Consider the following 23,121-nt stretch of genomic DNA (forward strand, 5'->3'; position numbering starts at 1 on the left):
ATGTTTCAATTAACATGCTCAAAATGGCGATATAAATCACAAAATAATACAGATAATACAGATAAAATTAGAGAAGACTTTTATAGGGATATTTTTCAATATGAAAAAATGAATGGTAATGAAATACTATTATAACGATTATTGATTCGCTGTGGAAAAAAGTGTTATTTCACAACTGTCTACACGAGAACGCTAAATTCTTTTGTAGAAAACATTTACGCTTCAACCCTATTATCCTTATTCGGTCATTGTCCAGTCATTTAAAGATCATTTGAACGTAATTGCAACTGTAATTATATACAATATTGAATCATATTTGCTGACAAAATTAACATGTAATCCCACCTTCTGTTCTCCAACCAATGATACACTTGATAATCACAAGCTGTTATTGGTTGTGTAAACAAGGGTAGCAGGGATTATACACTCGCTAGTATGAGTATGACAGTTTCCGACAACTTACTCACTAACAATCCTTTGATGTAACAACATTTGTTTTTCCTAGAGTGACGTAAATTTGGGGTGACTTTGATAAACCAGTAACTGGGCAGTACTGATATTCCCAGATATCCAATACCTTTACTCAAAGTCTTGGTCTATGGTGGCGGAGGCGTCAGGTTTATAGATTATAGAAGATTGGATTCCACCATTTTACAACAGATCCAATTTTCATTTAATTTTCTCTCTTGTGAACTTATAAACGTATCGGAATTAGAGAAACCATTTTAATCTTTTGGATTATTTAGGAGATGAAAGTTACACACACTTGTTGGTTAATTGCATTACTTATAACGTATTTTACGACGTCAACTTCAGGTAAGATTAAGTATCGTTAAAGTTTTACTAAGTATTAATTCATATCTATTTCAGTAAGAATAGTATTTGTTATGGAAAGGAAGAAAAAATAAGGCTTAGGTTAATTGAGAACATCAAGTTAAAGTGATTTCAATCAACTGATGGCGAAGTCCTAAGATCTGTTAAGTTCAGTTGTATTATAAAAAAGGAAGTACATGGGGTATCTTAGTTAATTATCAAGCATTGTTAACTTAAAGGGTAATCCTTATTTGAGATTAAATCAAAATATCTGGTAACTTTGATGTAAATCTGTTAAACCTATTAGAAACTCTTTTTATATTTTTATTTTTGATTATACATTCATTCATGTTAATGAAAGAAAGGAGAAAATGTAATGTATAAACGTCTTTTAAAGATTATTTGTAATATTTATCCGATATTTTTATTTTTTCTTTTCGATGGATGTAGGCTATTTAATTTTAAAAAATCACACATTATCTGTGGTTAATAGTTGACCTATATGAACAATGACTTATCCAAAAACGCTCGAAGATTGTGATTTTGTTTTCAAATGTGTTATCGAAAATTGAAGTAAAATGTGTAGTGGGTGTGGAGTTTTCATGATATAAAGGACGTTGATGAATACTGTCAGTACTGTGCAAGAAACAAATGATGTAATTCACTACATAAGCTTATCACTTCTACTACTTTGTTCCCACTATTTAGTTGACAACTTAATCGAATTTTTGATATAGTAAATATTTCCATAATACAGAGAAAAAAACTTCTATGTTTTAGACTATTCAAACGGATCGTGTGATGTTATATTTACAATTACGTACTTAAAGTAGGATTACGCAATATGAATTGGTTACCAAAACAAATGCCTTTTGATAGGAGACAATTCATAATTCATAATGTGTAGCACAAAAATGAGTAAAACCAACGTAAATTCACTGTGAACTTTTTTAAAAGTGCATTTGTGGTATTCAATTCACCTCTAAGATAGATTCTTATTGTTTGATATGTTCTTTAAAAATGTAAAGGGATAAAAAAAGACGAATTTGCTTTAATTTAGATTAATGAAATTATTTGATAATAAATTGTACTAAACTATGCAAAGTTATTACCAGCAAAAGCTGTTTAATTGAAACAAAAGTGATTACTTTATTTTCATATATATTTTGCACTAGGTCGTGGTCATTTGAAACAATTACGTATTCAATCATACAACTTCCGTTGAGGTTTTACGTAGGTATGAGCCCACGTGAAAGCAGGAAAATAACTGTAAATCACACTATTAAAAATCCTGTATGACATAGCTCACCACCTATGTTTCCTGGAAATTTTTGTACCCTTCAAAAGTTATAACTTATTCAAACCAAAAGTTCAATCAGATAATTGTTGCATCCTTAAGTTCTGTTAAATATCAATATTTAACATTAAATTGTCTTGTTGTCATACATTTAGAAATTAACAGTTCCATATATTGCTCTGGGAGCATTTAGATTGTTTTGGGGATATTTGTTCAGTTCATTTATCAGGCTAACCCAGTTTTTATAGGTGTATAGGGAAAGTTAATCAGAAAAAAACATCTTTTTTGTTCTAGGCATTACCTGTATTCATCAATCATAACATTTTTCCCATATGAATATTGGGACTACACTATTATCTTCTTGGTGTGAAAACAATTTTATCTTATAAGGCAATGACAAGGAGCAATACAACTATTTACCTTGTATTATAGCAATAATGAGCATTCTGCAACTTTTGATGAAGTTGTAATCAATAAGAGCAACTTTGATCATTACTTCCAACACTAGTCATACACCATTATTAGCGATGAATGTAATTCTACACTCCAATTGGTTTCTACTGATTCAGGATCCTGTTTGTACAGTGATTTCTATCAATCAATCATACAGATACTGATATGTATCAACTTATACATTTAATTACACTATTTAATCACACCAAGTGTTTTTTGTTGTGGTTAACAAGTGAACTTAATTTGAAATATTGCATGGATTTGCGCTGAATTGGTTTACTTTTAAGTTTTTAATAAATTGGTGTTTTTTTTTTAATTGCACTACATGTGTAATGCTTCAAATCGTCAAATTCTACATAAAAAATTTTCAATATGAAACATAATCTTAATTATAAAACAAATAGTCAGCTTTTTGTTCTGATGGAACATATATTATAACATCAATTTTGCCTCCCCCATACCATTAAATCTAATAACTAAGCTATTAGTTATATGACAGTGCCTGATCTAAATTCTTAAGATAATGCGTAGTAAGTAATCATACGACGAAAATACTACAAAGAATGTGTAGAAGATTTGGAAAAGGGATCATATGACGGCATTGTCATTTTATTGAATGTTTTGAAACAATTAAATTTTAATAAATTTTTTTGTTCAAACTTTTTTCTATGTGATACCCTAAACGTTCCTAATTTCAGTTGTTTTACAAATGACATATACAAGGACTGAGCCAAAATTCTTGTGTATTTGATTCCTATCATTTCATCTTTTGTTTCTTCTGGTATACCTGAATTAAGATTATCAGGTTCAGATGCAAGTAGATTCAAAATACACGAGGAAACATCATTTTTTGTGTGTGCCTGGTACGTAGCTTCAGGAACAGGAAATATCAAGTTATATTTGTTTTAGGTAGAAGTCGTTTTCAAAGTGATTCATACATGTCAAAAATCCACCGAATTTAGTTTTTTTATTTGTTCAGAGACAGTAACTGGTAACATATCTTTTTTTGTCATTTTGTTATTGGGCTTTTAAGATTTAAATTGTATAGATTGTACATGAAATTGGTACTTTGTAAGAGTTGTCGTTTCATTTGGTTGATTTTAGTGGGAGATAAATGTATGATTTCTAAAAAGTGCAGATCTGAATGCAGAAAGCAGAAAAAATATGCTGTTATGTGAAAGTATAGCATATGTAGACTGAAAAAGTATCGTTTGTTTTTTTGGTTTTCCTTCACAATGAATCACTTAACCATTGGCAGTGTCTGAACTTTATATGGACCTGTACTTAAACACAGAACATCAACAGTTTTGAAGTCGAGACAGGAGTTACCACAGTGACCACGAAAGGGCGAGATCTAACATCGTGTCAAAATGTTAAAAAAACTGGCCGTTATTCTGTTCATCAGAGGCGTCACAGTCATTTCGATGAATTTTTGTTAATAGAAACTGTTGATACTTTATGTATTACATTAGTAGCCTAAAATAGTATATATTTCCGGCAGTAGGAATAATGAAAGTTAAAACGATGAGGTTGCCGATTTAAGATATTATAAGATGCTATCGTCATTCATATACAAGTTTTGCAGTTCTTTGTAAAACCTTCATATAGCGTGTCACAAAATGGAATCATTGAATCAAAGGCAAAGAAATACTTTATATCCAAACAACCAAACTGCGGGTGAATAAAATTCCAACCGAAGGCATTGTATACATTACCGTGATTTGAGGGGAACGAACTACTTTCTGAGTTGAATTCTGCTATAATATTCATTTTAAGAACTTAATTATATATAAGAGCGGATATACTAAAGTAATCTCATCGTTATTTTCGAAAATGGGATTGCAATTTTCCTACTCCTACGTATATTTAATACAATGTAACTTCCGATTCAAAGATAGGTTGAAGGACATATATGAGTCATATCCATACACTACAACACAGCAGCCTGATGCACGAGCGAAGGACAACACACAAAAAAACAAGAAGAAGCAATCAAGTTTGCGCGACAATTCAGAAATGAAGTTATGGAAAAAACAGAAGGAGAAGTAGAATTGAACAGAAACAACTATCGGAACAGCAACAACAATAACAAAGAATAAAAGTAACAGCATGCAGCAGCAACATTTTTTTTTCATAACAGCCATAATATTTATAATAACGAAGGGTAAATAAAAACGTTATCATTCTCACTAATGATGAATTCAACTCTATCAGCATGAAGCAGAGTTCTGGTCGTTTAATCCCGGGAATACCATCGAGTTACCGATTAAACGGTCCCATGAAAAGCAAAGAAGACAAACCATGACAACAGAAATAAAATCTATTTCTAAGATAAACATTTTTTATAATGGACAAGACCTTTGATTTCTTAAAAGATATTATAATAATAATATTTGCACTTTTCTCAAATATTCGTTTCATCTTTAACAAATTAATATCAAAATCTAAAATATTGCTGAATTTCTATGAGCTATTTTTTCTTGTTTTGAATTTGGTATTTAATCCCGAATCTAAACATTGCATATGTATTCAAGGCTCTTTATAGAAAGAACTACTTTGAAGAATAATTAACGGTTTCAGTTAAGCACCACTTTATAATGATAAAAATATTATATCATACAATGATCAAAGTCGTTTAAGAGGTGAATAAAAAAAAAACAAAAAGAAAAACAAGACGGTTCAAACGCAGTATATAAATAACGTCGTTTAACTAATGGTGTTTCGGACTATCAACATTTGCAGTTGTTTATTCTAAAAATAACCCCTCCTTTCATCCATATTTCATCACAAAAGCGCTCTTAGCAATATCTTAAACAATAATTTCGTTATATGATTGCGATCAAATTGACTTTTCTGAAATTGTAAAATATTGTGTCGTAGTTGTCTGAGCAAATAGGGATTTTTTAATGGACAGAAATGTATGCAGATTATAGTATGCATTTCTCAGCAATATTTGTTTCTCTTGTGTTTCCTGTCAGACAGTTGTAGTGTTTACTTTACCTCGACTGTCGTCAACGTATATGGTAATTATTGTCCCAATAGGTCACAACCGTTATTAATGATAAAACAATTATAAAACACGTTGTTTGTTAATTGCCCAATTATCTATGGCTGGACATGATATATTGGTACTTCAACCGTAAATAAATCTACCATTTACACATTTTCCTTTTTTACATGTATCTATTTACTGCCAATGTGCAGCCTTATTTCATTTTACTCGTTTGTTATATTTATTGCTTATTTAGTTCGATATAACAGTCGCAACAAAAGTTAAGATCTTTTTTGGTCAAAATATAAAATGAAAGAAAAATATCCTATAATAGGATTCTGATAATTTTTATGTTAACTTGGAAATTATTTCGTATTTGTTTAATTCAGCAACACATCATACTAAAAGCGGAAAATCCAGATTGATTTCATTTGAATCCGTACCCTCCTTTAAGTTGGCTTGTTTCGTATTTGCTTTCACCAAAGAGTTATATCTGAAGTCATATTTTCAGTGTCGACAATTGCCAAAATGGTAATTCTTCTTTTTTATATTTTTCTTCAAAGGTTAATTATATTGACAAATCGTAATAAAAAGTTAGGATATTATTTCAACAAATGTCATAACCCATTTAAAGGAGAAAAAAGCAGTTGCTGCTATCGTACGAACACTGACCTGATCCGACCAAAAAAAAAATCGTTAACTTTCTTTTTACAACATTGGGGAAGAGTAATCAAGGGAACCAAGATTCTAGCGGAAATCAAAAGAATGTAATCCATGGACACAGAATAGACATGGAAAACAGACAATCACAACAAAAAAACATAAAGTAACTAAAATTATACATACAAAGCGACAAAAGTAAATTCGTCATTCGGACACCACTAAAAACTGGGAGCATGGACCAGGTACACCGGTAGGATAAGCGTCCCCTGTTTTTCTAGAAACACCTGCCGAGTTGCCCATAAAAAAGTATAGTCCGGGGTAGATGAAAGAGGAAAGGAAAACTATGACACGTTGAATAAATCAGTTTTCATGCACCGTAACGATCCACGAGTTCATGATAACGACCATAAAACTTCTGTAGTGATGGCTTTCATCTTGTAGCAACATAACCCTGTTTCAGAAGCCTAATTGTGAGACGTCTAGAAAAGTCTGAGTAGTTACGGCAAGCTCTGGTATAACATGTGAGTTGTGATATGAAAAATCCATACGCGGGTGCTGAAGGGATATTGGCAGAGATGAAAGGAAAGTTGACAATTCTGAATGAAAAGTCATCACGTTTGTCGTACTGTTTGGTCAGTAGTTTTCCTTTATCAACGATCTCTAAGTGTAGGTCAAGAGACGAGGCTGACTTCACAGTGTCTGTAGTATCCTTTATTTCAAGTTCTTTGTGGGTAGAAGCGATGTATCAAATTCCCGAAACTAGGTTTGTTTAAAGATGATACGTCATCTATATAGCCGAAATTGACATTAAAGGATCTACCTATACAATATTCTTTCTTTCGGATCAGTTCAGATATACATTCAGCCTCATAAGAGTGAAGGAATAGATCAGCAAAATATTCAATAGGTTAGGAAAATATTCAAAACTGATTTCAGAATAATTATGTCCCATTCTGTGAAGCGTTAAGTTTTATACAAATGCATAAGAAATTTTTGTTTGAAAAGAATGTTAGACCACTTTAAGCCATTCTAAAGTCATTTAATGCCGTTTCAGGTTAATTTACGTTAATACGTTAAGGCTTTAGCAAAATTCTTGTTATTGCATAAGACAATAAACAAAAGAAGTTCATAAAACCACATTTCAGGATAATCGGTCTAAAATTGAGGATTTTCAACAACCTTATGCCACGTTTTGCAAAATGGATCTGCGATGTAAAAATAAACCACTTTTACCACTTGTAAATCATATTTGAAGATAATGTTACTTTTTTAAGAGTAATCACGGGAACCAAGTTACAGCGATAATCAAAAGAATGTTATCCAGGGACAAAGACCAAAGTAACTAAAATTTTACATACAAAGTCATCATTTAGATTTGGAACGAAGTCTAGACATATTCAAAAGCAGAAATGCAATAGTTAGTAATAAATATACGGGACACCGTCATCAATAGGACAAATGAAACTCTAATGAAATAAAAGACTATAAAAACATTAAAAATTAAAAGGTTAACTGAGACATTCTTTATGATAGGATAATGTTGAGTCCTACGCCGACATAAAATATAAATTATACAATTTTCATGTTTTAACGGAACGTAAATTTTAACAGAATTACATTGTGTATTTTCGACCTGACTTCTTAGTTCATATTGTTGTTTTCAATTTGAGTCATATTTTGGAATATTTAAGAAGTATTAAAAATGCATTCAAGTAAGGAAGCGATTGTTTTTTTGCACTGTTCGGAAACATTTTCGGCTTTTTTAAGGAGTCATATTTCGTGAAGTCCCAAAATATTGATATACAAATTAATCAGTGTTATATTTAACATCAATGTATACTTTCCTCTGAATAGGCTTGTGTGGATTTCATTCAGTTTTACACTTCAAATTCTTTTGAAGCATCTAATCTGGAGTGCGACTGGGAGCAAACAAATAAGTACATTCTTTGATGAATGAATTTTGAATCCAATTTCCATCCATATTGTATTTGAGAAAGTTTCGTTTTATCAGATCTATGACGAAAACATTACTTTTCTAAGTTGTCTAATCAAATAAAGACTATTTGTCTTGTGATATTTACTTACCCAAAAATAGTACACCAAACACAAACAATCTACAGCCTATTGTTTGAACATCCATATATTATATCATCCTTAATGTCAAGATTGCTTGTTAAAAAGCGATTTCAAAAAGATCTGTTTCCGTTAATCAGCTGCTTACACGATAATATACTCACAAGAGACTGGGTGGCAAAACTCTTTTGGTTATAAAGAGGTGTTTACAACAATATGACTAAAAATTAGTACAGTGATTTATGTATTGAACATGCATTCAGCAATCTGAACGAGCTGTAAAATTTCATTACATTTTGAAAGTCACTTTTCATTTATTTATAAAGCAAGCCAGGCATAGCTTGAGTGTTTTATTCCAAAGATTCAGAACACTGTTTACAGAATTTATCATCCATGTAGGATATGATAATTTGCTACACTTAAACAGTAAACGAGTAAAGTATACAATACATCATTTATGTGAAATTGATATCATTTTAAAAGATATAAAGATAATATGTTTACTTATTTATATAGTGTCTATCACAGATTAGGGAAACAAATTTGTTGTTCAAGATATTTATTTAACTAATTATTCTAAATAGTTTCAACCATTTATAATTAAATTGACGCAAATGTTGGGGGTTAAGATGAAGCAAATGTTTTAGTTCGGTTTGTGTTGCAAAGTAAGAATTTTTTACGCCAGCGTACGTTGCCTTTCAGTGCCTCGGCATTGTTTTTACACAACCAGGGATGTTATTACAACATTACTATTTTCCTACAATTGTTTTGTTTTCTTGTCAGTTATATCAATTTCTGATCATAATCACTTAAGAGACAATTGTCACTATATTAACATTATAGTAATGAAAAAAGGTAGGTTTCAGCCCAGTGTTTATATCTTCATTTCTACTTTAGCCATATATGTGCGTGGATAAACCTTACAAACAATTGTGTCCAATAACTGTTAGTACAGCAACATTAATGCATATAAATGAAAAGACCGTTCATCTATGTATGTTTCATTGAGCTCAAGTGCAGCTTTATCATCGTCGTAATATCATATTTGTTTCATTAGAATGAAACTTTATAAAATGAATTCATATACATAAATGTTATAACATATGAACAAGTAATAAGACAGACACATAAGTATAAATATTTTTGCCTGTCTTTACTCTGTCAACGTTTCTCATCTTACCTAAGATAGATTAAGACAGATTTGGGTTTCACTGTTTCTTCATGACTATCATATGATATGGTAAATTTAGGAGACATAATAGGCATCAGTCATGATAATAAATAATTGAATATATTGTTGTCTACAAAAACATAATTGATTCGTATATAAATTGCCAATATGTCGTTTCAAGGTGACAGAGTGCCTGCGGAAATAAGGGAGTTATTCCCTGGTAAGTATGCGCATCATGTCAAGGTCATCCAAAGCCATTCTGTATGAGTAAAATTTAGATCGCTGTTTTGTCAAAATTTTGTTTGCTACTTATTGATGATATTCTCTTTTGCTCCTTTTTATACTAATAAATATCTATTCCGGTTCAATTGTAGTCAGCCTTAATTCAAACATATACTTATATTTGAAGAAATATGCCTAAAATACACGAAATTCTAATTTGAAGAAAAATATTTCAATTCTAATATAACGTTTCTACGAAATTTTGTACAATTGAATAATTATTTCATCAACATTATCGGTTACCTAAGTTGCCTTGCATCACAAGTGTACAAAACATAGCAGATTTATTTATTCTTTTAAGGCCCTGTATTCATAATAAGACAAAAATATAATTTCATAAAATTTTAAAACTTATGTGTTATTCGTATTTGGTTCTTAAATAAAGAATAAGATAGAGAAATTTAATGCTAGACAAACAATCAAAGAATTAATAGAATTCATACCCTGACCATTAAATAAACAAACGACAGGAAAGAAGTTCTCGTTTTAGCACCAGGTTGCTTTAATTTGGTAAACGAGATATTATCCAACTTGTAGCTAAACAAAACGGATCGTCTTTGAAATTTATTTTGAAATTTTTAACTTTGAAAATGTATATTTTGTCTCTCAAAATACTCAATTACCTTATTCAGTTTGTATTAATGAATGGAATGTAAATATTACAATTACTCATTACAGAATGACACATGCGAAAGGACTCAACTTTTCATTGGGTATACAGATGTCAATTCAAATTGTCCAATTGTCTGTTGCAGTTTTAGAGTTAAGAATAAGAACAATTTTTTTATGATTAAATATAAGTCCATATAACGACAAATGATATTAGATGCCCAATGAAGTTAGTTGCACCTTATCTATACACAGCTAATATCCCTGGCAATGCATCCTTGCTCGCTTGTTGCAATATCGCATAACGCATTTCCGAACTCATTGCGATCCCTCCTCTCCACAAACATATAAACTGTACAATACGCTTGTTTTTAAGGTATACTTTATATGTCAATATATATATACATTTAAGCATGTTTACTTATTAAAAATGTCATTTTGCATATTTGTATTGTTTACATATAATATCGTCCTCTTAAAACATCTTGTACTTTGAATTCATTAGATTTCTACATTTATCATAATTCATATACATAAAATGCACGTAACGAGGTTGTGTATTGGGTTGTTCTACAAGGAAGTAAATGAATTGCAAACATTGAAAACGCCATTTTTATTTACCCAACAACTACCTACACAGGACTTTTCTCTCATTGTCATTAGTTTCTTACTTCATTGGTCTCTTATTGTCATTTTCTGAATCGATATCATCTTTTTACACACATTGTATTAATATATCAACATTGTTGTTCATTAATAAACAATTTACCATTTGTGAGAGGTAATAATTATTCTGTTTTAAACCAATATACAAATATATTTACAAATATATGACAATTATCACATCCTGTTTTTGCTATTGTGATTTTTTATAGTGTTATACATCATCAAACGTTATATTTCTATGTTTTGCATGTTGTTAACTATATATATATAGTTAAATAATAATAACAGTTACAATAACACGTAATCGTAAATCTATACATTAGGTTCGAGTCATTATAAGTACATGTTTCAGTGGGGATTATCGTATTTTTATCGCAGAAAATCAGAAAATAAACGATTTCATCGCCTTAATCAACTAATGAATGATTTGGAGTGTTTAATATAGGAAGTAATTTGAGAGTGCGTTGTACTTTTTGTATTGATTTGTGATAAAAAAAAAAAAAAAAAAAAAAAAAAACAGCCTCTTGTAAATCATAGTGCATAGCCTGAGCTACCCCTACAATTTCGTGCTTTTACGCTTCATCATACTTCATGTGATCCAAAATGATTTATATTGCGTGTTAATTTTTAAAAATTGTGACAACGCTTTTGAACAGAAAAATACGAAATAACACCAAAGATTATATTTTGGATTTAAACAAGTCTTTTCCCTTGCAATAGCAAACATCCTGAGAAACACTGCTTTGTTTCCCAACACTTACCAAACTTGGACCATACAACACAAAGTCACCCCCTGCTGATTAACAGAAAATAAATTATGAAGGCACGTTAGTATTATGGTTTCAAAGGGAAATGACAGTCCTTAGTTTATGTTAAATTTTGCCACGTTCAATAATTCTCAAGTTTCCAATATATAGTTATTTTTTGCTCTTGGCTGCTGGCAGATGTTTAATCCTTCAATGAATGGATACTATTATTACTGATGTATAAAGCTAAAGTTTGAATCAACTCGCTGGTTTTACACTTTAGCAAAAAAAAAGATTGTACTTTCGGCAGCCCGTCATTAGCTTTCCCCTCATGATTTGGCACTTGAACAACCAAGTTAAGCACTCTTATAAAGAAAGAAATTCATACTTATTGTAACCTAATTGTGACTTTTCCTGACGGATTTCTAATAATAGTATGTCTGTGCTGAAAGCATAATAAACTTGTCAATGATTTTTCCTTGTTTCAACTCCAAAAACGTGATAAGTGATGTCTCAAAATTTAGGTTTCTGTAAAGTGTTATTTTTCTTGAAATCTGTGTTGTTTTAAATTTTATTGACTGTTAAATATCACCCATATATATATCTAGACACAAGATACAACAAATCTAGTATTGTATTTCAAAATTTGTCTTCTTGTTGGTGTTTACGGTTGGTCTAATGTAAAATATTAATATATCTCGAACATATGATATTACATTCAATTGTTTGCTTTGACATATATTTGTAATGTTTCAGGTTTTACCAATAAATGCCGAGGACGATGGGCGATCCATGCATGTTTTGGAGGTATGAATTTTTATATAAGAAAAGATCAATTGTAATAATAAGAATGAGACTATTTCAATTTGAAAGTCCACCTATTTTTAACTTATTTCGAATTGCATAGTAATTTGATGATCGTAACGTATATTGGTTTTCAATTCCCAATTATATATCAAACAAAATACGTAGAAAAGTTCCCAATATGGATAGATATATAGCTGTTGATATAGATGACAACTTTAAGAAATACATTGTGTATAATGTTACCACATGTTTAAAGTAAAACTCATGATTTTGTATATATATCATCAATAATCGAATCAAGGCTGCATTGCATTTACCACCCATCAGACACATTTGTTCAATATCATAAACATTATTGACCGGCCCTTTGATTGACATAGGTATACGGTTAATATATGTCATATTTGCCTCAAATTATGACCACATGAATTGGTAATATTGGTCCAAGATTGAGATAAAGCAGCAAAAAGGCCAAAACAGCAAAAAGGCCAAAGCAGCAAAAAGGCCAAAGCAGCTTGTCAGAAAACCAAGCCAATTTGAAAACAACACATTGTATCTTTATAAATAAGATATTTGAAACGTTACCAATACTACAAGATATGCAAATAATTTAAAAATTTAAAAAGTGGTTATTTGCATAATAAAATATGATGCAATACAATATAGAATGAATAATTAAAACTTCATTCCGTTAATTCGACTCTGTTTAATTGAGACAAGAAGTTCTTTTTTACTTTGGTAACATCGAATGAAGCATAAACCAACATGAATCAGTGCACTTCCCCAGTGTTCACCTCCTACACATAATCTGTTCAATATATCCATGTACATCTGATATCATCACCACTTGAGTTTTAGTCAATTCAACTCTACTCTATATCTGATTTCTATAACCTTTCCCTTTTCTAAGACACACACGCTTCGTTTAATTTTAGAGAGTTTTGTTACCGACAAATATGTTTTTATTTTCGAATGAACAGTTCAATTTCACCTTAAACGTTCGTAATGGAAACGAATCATGTATGTAAGTGAAATATCATGTTACTCGGTGTAAAATTGGAAATTTTGCCATGAATAATATCAATGATCAGCTAGTTTGATGATGTCAGTGTTTAATTTAACTGAAACATTTCATACTTTAAAATATTTTAATAGAAAACTAAACACTTGCCAAAGTTTAAAGGTAGTTTCAGGATTTAACTTCAAGAAATAACCTTTCATATAAAATACTGTTAGAAAATCCCTTGTTCCCATTTTCTTTTCTTTTTTATTACCTTTCCTTCACGTCCGACAATGTTTATAAATTTAGTCAGTTAGAAAGTCATATAAGGAAATGTTCACTACGTTTTTCATTGAAAGATATAGGGAACAAATTCATATGATTTATGTTTATAAACATCTGAGAATGTCAATAAATAGCACTTTTTAAATAATATTTTACTGTTGCAACAATTTGCATAAACATCATTTTAGATTTCTTGATAACTTAAAGGGTTTGGCTTAGATGAATGTTTACTATTTTCACAACAGTTTTAGTTCTACTTTTCATAATGTGTATGTTGACCTTAAAGGTCATGCAAAAAATAAATACATGAAAAAGAGAAACATCAACAGTTTTGCAAGTTTTCCTCTCGTCTGCCCTGGACTTGAATTTATGAGCAACTCGGCGGGTGTTTCTAAAAAGCAGGGACGCTTACCGTCCCGGTACACCTGGTCCATGCTCACAGTTTTTAGTAGAGTCCGAGTTGCTCATTTACTTTTGTTACTTTGTATGTATTATTTTGGTTATTTTATGTTCTTTGTTGTATTTTTCTGTTTCCATGTCTGGTCATTGTCCCTAGATAACATTCATTTGATTTCCGCTAGAATCTTAGTTCCCTTGATTATTTTTTTCACCAATATTTTTTTTTTAAGTTAGAGAACTGCTACAGCCAAAAAGTTATATTCAAGGAGCCGTTTGATGTTTCTACCATAGTTGTTTAAATAAAAAAGGATTATTATCTGTATCAACTTGTCTTAAATCATCCATAAATAAAAATTGTATCTTAAGCTCATAACAATCTAAAATATAGATAAAAGAACATGTAATGGAAAAAAAGGTTCTACAAATTAACGAAAAAGGTTGAAGGATCTAGTTTTATTTACATATGTTATCACATTTCTTTCATAGGAAATGGAAAGAGATCGGGTCCACCAACAGATATGACAAAGACAAACCAAAATGATCAATTGTTACTCAGAAAGATATTATTACAAAATTCTGATTTAGATAATTACGGAATAGACCATTATGATTTATCACCTAGTGAACCAATATTAGAACAATCGTCAGAATACAATGGATTAGAAGATCTGAAAACTCTTAGTGACCTTGTGCAAGAACTGGTAAGTGTAACAGTATTGTTCTTCAAATCCACATCATCAATAAAATGACATTCAATTCTTCAAGTCTATAAATAAATTACTCAGTTTCGACCTTAACAAATATTTTTTGTAGTGGATCGGAATCGTGAATCTGTTACATTAATGAGGATTTAATATTTCTATATCTGCCTGAAAATAGGAGATTTATAACGATACGGAAAACGCTTGAATGTTGATAGATGATACAGGTGTTTAGTTCGCAACCTCTCTGTTACATAGCATGATGGTCCAAAAGATTCATGCGCAACTATTTGGTAACATGGATAGATGGTGTTAATGTTTAATTCGCATCCTCTTCTGTAACCACTTGATAAATTTTTCAGTGTAAATAGGAAATTCTGGAAAACATTTGTGCTCGTGTGGTAGCAATAGGGTTTCGACTTGAAAAAAATATGTTACCTTGCTTTCATTTTATGATATTCACTAAATACTATTAAGATGCCTAAAAACTTATGAATTACCCCCATCTAGCCTTCTTTTTACATAACAAAATGTCAACAGACATCAATCGGTTCATTAATGAATTGCTGTGTGACCACTTAGAACCATTACTTTGTTACTTACCTAACATAATTATTGTAATTATTGGTCCTCAAGTATGTCAAGAAGCCAAAATGTTGACAACTCTATAAAGGCATTTCATCAAATGTCAATTTAGTGAATAAAAGCAAGTGTTTTTATTCTAAATGCTGCTGAATTTAATAATCATCCATATGATTATACTCTTATAGAAACAGATACTTTCAAGAACAGAAACATAAATAGATCTAAGAAAGTATTCCATATTTATTTTGTTCTAATTTATTCCTCCATTGATGATTATGTTACTAATAACAAATAATGTTAAAAATGATTTGGAACCAGAGAGATATGCATAGTTAAATATTTTTAAATCACTTCAAAATGCGTCCTATGTTATTTTTATCTTATATGACCAGATTGATAAATTCATATCAGCACCTCTTGCTTCATTTAATTTGGTAACCTACTAGGTATAGCCGATTGCCGATTTACTTATAATTATTTATATAGTACCTGGCTTATTTGTATGAAGTGAGCGAATCTTATTATAAAATTATAATAATCGGTGATGTTTTCCAATATCAGTTACTTTTATTTTTATCGTTGATGACATTATCTAATGTTATATAAACTTGATATGTTAACATGATTAATTGTGTGATTCTTCTACAGCTGTCATGATTGTGCACGACTTCGGGCACTTTTAAAAGCTTAAACAAATCTGTAAAGAATCTTTAAATACATACCTAAGTTAACCGTTTTGTGTTTTGGTTTTTTTATTAATTGGTGTAATGTAATTTTTAAAAGTTTTCAGCAATCCTGAAGTAGAATTTAAAGCAATCAATATCAGAGAGATTTGCTAAACAAGAAGTATTGATTGCGATTGAAAATATAGGAAATCAATAATTAGCATTTGAACTATTTAATGAACCATTGTCATTCATAATGATTACTCGTACCACATCTGAATTGAAATAAGAATGACTTAATAAAAGATTATAAAAAGTAACAGGCTGTATCTTTTTCCATGTAAGATATTAAGTAACCTACACTTGAAAAATAAAAATGCACTTTACGTAAAAAATAATAATATATCAACTACATGTCTCTCCCATCTAATTTGCCTCTCATGTTATATAAATATGCGTTTTTTTTTCTAAATATGAATTGTATTTATTTTTTTTATTAATCGTGATCCCACGTATTAACAATTTAAAGATAAAGTTAAGCACGTATGTTTGTCTCTGTTTCCATTGTTGTATACACAAGTACTGATAATTTATGCATATGTTGTTTTTTTCAATTTTTTGTTGTCCAAAAATGTTTCCTTTCTCTTTTATTTGATTTGTTAAGAACTCCTTATAGTTCTTAAAAGTTCAACTCGGGATCAAGCCGAAACATTAATTTCAATATGAAACTGTAATACTTTCTTCATGGAAGAAATATAATATTACATAGAATACAATAGTTTGTTTCAAAGATTAAGAAATACTTAGCTTTAACTCAGATGTAATTACAGCCATTAACATTTAACCAAGATCAATGGTGCGGTTATAAAGCATTAGATGTATATTTTTTATCATTAATCTCATTTATTGTTTCGTAATACTACCAATGAAACCGTGGAAAGCTTTTGTTCTATCATTACAATGAAACTTCTTAAACATTCAAAGTGATATAACAAATTCATGAACCATTCGGGTCTTTTCTTAACATTTCATTCTTTTACCTGAAGACACTATTAATAGCATAAATATCATCCGGTACAGATCATTTTGAACGAAACATATGGGGTGTAAACAACATTTATTTACAGTTATAAGTAACTAATACAGAAAAATTACGAAATGTTATAAATAGAACACCTGGTAGACTAAGCCGTTCCATGCCTTAATTATCTAGAAAAGCCAAAACTATTATTAATTACAATGCTTCATCATGTCCAATTCACTTATAAATGGGTTAGTTTCCTGCATGAACTGACTATATATCTATGTTACTTGGTCAGTGAAATAGCGCTTTTCAAATCTTCATAAAATTTCACAAACAAAAACACACAAACCAAGTTTTTAAATCCAACATAATTGATTCTAATGCGAAACAAACCTTTTATGAATATTTCCCGTCTTTATTTGTTGTTAGTTTTATCCCAAGACATTTCAAACAAATTCTACCATTCACAAATAGAAAGCCTAATACATATTCTATCAAAAGTTATAATTAGATTAAGTGTTAATTGGATGTATAAAATTGGGTGTGTGTTTGATCAGCAAATATCTATATTTTACAAACACATGTATTCATTCATTCTACTTGATGAAAGTCAATGAATTCTTCAGTATTAAACTTGTGTTCAGTGTTTGCTTTTATGTAGGAAGCACTTTTCTTTTTCCTTAAAGCTATCTCTTCAACATTTTCCTACACATGTTTTTTCTGATTTGTCCATCCTCCGCTGTAGCATGTAATAAATAGAGAAAATTACGGAAGTACAACCTCCTTATTGAATTGAAAATGTCATAGGAAATTCTGATTACTGGCACTAAATTCTAATATCGGCTGTAAAAGATAATGAATTTAAGATAATTAAGGTCTGTGTACCAGCCGCATGTTTGTTGGCTTACAAAATCAGAAATTTCAGAGCGCTCTTATTCTAAAATCTTTTATTTTATATTTTTAGCAAAAACTACATCGCTTATTTCTACTTTTTGAATCGCTTGATTTTGATTGTAGTATGATCTTTTTGCATGAACTATCCATCTTTTGTAAAAACTGTCCTACCTTACCGGTGCATCTGGTCCATGCTCACAGTTTTCAGTGGAGTCCAAGTTGCTCATTTGCTTTTGTTACTTTGTATATATGATTTTATGTATGTTCTTTGTGGTGATGTGTTGTGATATGAAGCATTTCAATTGTTTGGATTACTCGTTGTAGAACTTATATATTTTTTTATATATTTACTTATTTGATTTATTAAACTGCTAATGTAGGTGAAATTGATATAAAATTTTAAGAAGATCGTCTTTATATCTGTGCCCTTAGTATTGTTTTGGTCTAAAACAAATAAGTTTCAGTAACGTGAGTGGACGTTATAAATCGTAATGTCATCACACGCGCTAGAAATTGCGTTGAATTGAATAATATTGACTGACCATCATGGCATCCTGATTTATCAAATCATATTCCGAAAAACTTTTACGCTACACGGACATAACCTTTCAATACCAAAATAGAGCTACTTAAGTGTTTGGTAAATAAATGGCGCTAGGGACGTGCGAGCTCATTTCTACATTATGACTATATTGGATTGAACTCTGTAAAATAAATTACTAAAACTCGTGTATCATAGTGAATTCTTGATGAATGAATGATTTTTAAATGGAATTTATATTAACACTAAAAGACTGTATTCATCATAATTCGTTCTATGCTAAGAACTTTCATTATAACCATGCGTGGCATAAACAGTTATCGAGGGAAAAGCAAACGCATTTCAGTTCTTTCATTAGAATACTAATGTAATTTCCTTTTCATTTGTTGAGTGACTTGGGTGCGATTAATATGAGCTAATATGTCGTTGATTTAGCTGAACAAAAGTTGCAGGATAACTGGTCAATATATCCGATCTACACAAACGGACGTTCACTTTCGCTACAAAGAGAGGGAAAATATTAATTCATATCAATATCTATTTATTACAAAACATAACACATGTATTGGATAGCTTATATACTAACAGTGAACAAAGGTTAAGGTTGAGTTGTCGGAGATTATACAACGATAGACGACCAGTCTATCATGAAAATCAAATTGCCAGATTTATGTCATGAACATTTTGTTTTTGTTCATTCAATAAGATACATTTTCTGCGATACAAAGGATGAAATATAGTGCAGTTTACATATAGTTTTTTGTATCAATATATTGTCTAAATAAACCCGAATGATTCTCTTATGAAGCACTAGATACCGTCAATGCCAGCCAAACTAAATCCGCCAAATATGGGTAAATACTGTCTTGTGTTCCTCGTTAAAATTACATTGCTTTGTATCATTGATAGACGGGCTGCTTAAAGTTAAAGTTGATGAGATCACATAGTCTTCATTTAATATAATATGAATACAATTATAGTTCTGAGACTAAATCGAAATATATTGAAGTTGAATGATGTTTCATTATAAATGTTTGTTGTTCTTGTTTAGCTATTTGTGTTTGTTATTTCTTCCGACTCCTCTTTATAGCTGTTTTACCCTCATTTTTCTTTACATGTTAAACACACACTTTAAAGTGAAATTGAAGTTTTATTGAAATCCTTGTTTATTTCTTTAGTATTTTGGAAAATCGAGAGAAACCCTTTTTCTGCCAAAATTTCAAATGCTTACATCTAAAAAATTGCAAACTATTGACCAAACGACAAATGTGATGACTTTTCAGTCAGAATTGTTAATTTTCCATTCCTCTGTGGCAACATTTCTTCAACACCTGCGTATGGAGTTTTCATATCAGAACTCATACGTTATGACAGAGCTTGCCGTAACTACGCAAATATTTTGTATCCCGCTAGACTTCTAACAATTAGGCTTCTGGAACAGGGTTATGTTGCTACAAGATTGAAGTCATCACTACAGAAGTTTTATGGTCGTCATCATGAAATCGTGAATCGTTACGGTGTATCCATCTGCACCATTAAACTGATTTATTCAACGTGTCATAGTTTTCCTTCCCTCTTTCGTCCACCCTGGACTTGACTTTTTATGAGCAACTCGGCGGGTGTTTTTAAAAAAAAACAGAGGACGCTTACCCTACCGGTGCACCTGGTTCATGCTCCCAATGTTTACTGGAGGCCGAGCTGCCCATTTGCTTTTGCTACTTTGTATGTATTATTTTAGTTGCTTTATGTTCTTTGTTGTGTTTGTCTGTTTTCCATGTCTGGTCTTTGTCCCTGGATTACATTCTTTTGAATTTCGCTAGAATCTTGGTTCCTTTGATTACTCTGTCTAATTTGGTTTTTTTTTTCATATTGTTCTAGAAAAAAATATTTTCCTTTAATAAACCAGCGAACATATTTAATTAATAATCAAGCTGCATACTTTTTATGTTTAATGTCTTTTCCAGTATATAAAATTTGGCTCTCCAAGTAATTATAAGTAATTTATTCAAACGTTAATGGTATGAGATACTATAAACCTTGAGATTCTTTCGGCAGTTTTATTTTTTTTCTTTTTTCCGGTAAGACAAGTAACGCAAAGTCTAAGCTGATGTGAATATTTTCTTTGAGGTACATCATAATACGACTTTAGGAACGATCGCAAATTTAAAACTGCGCAACAGTATATTGGTCGCAGAAACTGTGATTAATAAACGCGCGAAAAATACAGTGCAAACATATTCATCTTCTGGTAATCAATAACTAGGAAACGAAAAAATCATATAACATGCTAAGATTGTTAACATTCTGCTTTACGGCACAGACAAAACAATAAGAACTTTAATCCCTTACCTATTTGTAGCTGTTTTACGTAGTATTTTGACATCAATCCCATATCATATGTCTTTTTGTAAGTGATAAATAAGTTTTAACCATAGAAACCTAATGGCTATTTTCACAAATAAAAATAATGAAAATGTCAGTTTGTGGGTGGATTAAAGTGAATTTATAATATTTCATGTAATTGCAGATCTACAGACAAAGACTGCGAGACCTTGCTGACACCAACGATATCGTGTGACGTCATGTTATCGGTCACTTTGATGTGCATAGGCACATTTTTAAATTTTATGCTGACATTTAAAAAAAGACATTTTCTCATTGTAATTGGTCTCTTTGTTTCCTGATGTCTATTTTATTACAGTATTTTATCAATTGTGCGGTATTACGGTTTAGTTGCAGATACATCTTGTGTAAATGGCTGTCATGTCAAAAATGTTATGATTATATTTACCTCTTTGTTTTTGTTGTTTTTATTCTTATTTCTTTTTTTTCTAAATTTTATTGTATATATACAAAAACAGTTTTCAAACATCAAGATCTGTTTAAAAACTATTTTGTGAGACGACTGAAATATTTGGCATCTGATTTTTCTTCTTTTATTGTTTTCTATAAAGTCATATAGAATATTTTGGTTACATTTTTTTCAAGGATATGTCCGGAAGTGAGAGTGATGTGAGAGACAGAAAAAATGTTATTGTCTTTTTTTTCTTTATAAAGATAAAAAGGTCCATGGTTCGAACTGTGAAACACTTAGTTTTAACACTACAAAAATTTCATTTTTCAAAACAGAATTTCTTGATTACTTTTTTATGTTTAATTGTTTTGTCTCCACATACATGAATTAAATATATCTCTTTGTACACAACAGGAAGTTTTAAATAGTGTTGGACGATCCAAGTTTTATATGAAATTCAAACAAACGTGATTTTAATCGTTGGTAAAACAAACTAAAATGATAACTTTATGCACCCTGTTTTAACCTAGGATCTGAAACATAGAACAATGTTTGTTCATTAATTAGGGTTCTTCAAATATTTGCAATGTAACTTATTTGAAATATTTGAAATAAAAACATTCGATAATGCCATGATCTTGCATTGTATTTATACGAATGAATGTAAATAAAGTATTTATTTTCTTTATTCTTTTAAATCTTATTTTGTGCTTTTTAGAAAATAAATCAGACAACGCAATGAGTACTTGTGTTTGAACAATTTTATTTGAACCAAAAATTTGTATAAGACCTACATTTCTTTAAGGAAAAATTGTAAGATTGGGAGTATGGATGTCTTGTAAAGTACACTACATTTTAGTAATAGAATACCACCCAAAATAAGCAAGTTTAACTAAGAGGCAACACATTCATTACACTGCAAAAAATCTTGAACTTTATGACGTTGTAAAAAGAAATATACTATTTCAGGAAAATAATTAAAGTTTTTGAATACAACAAACGTATTTTGACATTACTTCTGCCGAAGGTCGGTGTTACATAAAAACACAATTTTAAATAAATAAAAATCAATCAACAAGGCATTGAGTACAAAATGACCTAATAAGAATGGAATAATATATTGTGCATAATGAAAAAGAATAAGAAATGGTTTGTCATTTCCAAAAACCCTTCGTTCCATAAGGAAGAAAAATCAATTGAATAGAGATGAATGGATCCGAATTGAAACCAACATTAACGGGTCCCCAATGTTGGCTAATGTATCAACCACTTGAACCTACGCCAAACAGGAAGGAAGCAAGAAATTAGAATTTTGTACTTAGTGCTGTCTAGATTAGGTATCGTGTCATGTTACTTGCCAGCTTGACAAGACGACATGAAATTAGAGCTCATGAAAAGGTCCCCTGTGTGCACTTTGTTATTCGGGACTCTATGTTGATAGACATATCAGATTAAGACGACAAAGTATATAACACAATGACGGTACAAGATAAATTCATTTACCAACCAAATTTACGTTTAATGTCAACATTTGTCATTGGTGATGTCTGATGAGAAATTGTCTAAAAGAAAAAGTACGAACAAAATGGCGTTATCTTCCAACAAGAAGGAAATATTACATTGCAATACGTTGGCACTTCTTTGTATTTCCATTAATTCAT

General features: G+C 30.5%; 1 protein-coding gene across 2 annotated transcripts; it reads left to right on the forward strand.

Moving 5' to 3' along the window:
* The first annotated feature begins 402 nt into the window (after positions 1-402).
* LOC148614931 (uncharacterized) lies at positions 403-22,148 on the forward strand. 2 transcript variants are annotated; one of them, XM_088589465.1, is made up of 5 exons: positions 403-816; positions 9,644-9,682; positions 12,522-12,572; positions 14,743-14,957; positions 21,194-22,148. In XM_088589465.1, exons 1-5 carry the CDS (start codon positions 750-752, stop codon positions 21,242-21,244), a joined length of 423 nt encoding a protein of 140 aa, XP_088445591.1. In that variant the 5' UTR covers positions 403-749; the 3' UTR covers positions 21,245-22,148. The 2 variants fall into 2 exon arrangements, with proteins under 2 accessions (XP_088445591.1, XP_088445592.1); XM_088589466.1 differs by lacking the exon at positions 9,644-9,682 and having other exon boundaries at positions 407-816.
* Positions 22,149-23,121: the final 973 nt, after the last annotated feature.

Source organism: Perna viridis, chromosome 6 (genome assembly GCF_037379345.1).
Source record: "Perna viridis isolate PV_CMFRI_1.1 ecotype Kerala chromosome 6, ASM3737934v1, whole genome shotgun sequence".
Lineage (NCBI taxonomy): Eukaryota > Metazoa > Mollusca > Bivalvia > Mytilida > Mytilidae > Perna > Perna viridis.

Coding starts and splice junctions, on each gene's coding strand:
- LOC148614931 (XM_088589465.1), top strand. CDS start 750: ATGAAAGTTACACACACTTGTTGGTTAATTGCATTACTTATAACGTAT. Junction 817..9,643: donor TTTTACGACGTCAACTTCAG/GTAAGATTAAGT, acceptor TGTCGTTTCAAG/GTGACAGAGTGCCTGCGGAA. Junction 12,573..14,742: donor GATCCATGCATGTTTTGGAG/GTATGAATTTTT, acceptor TTTCTTTCATAG/GAAATGGAAAGAGATCGGGT.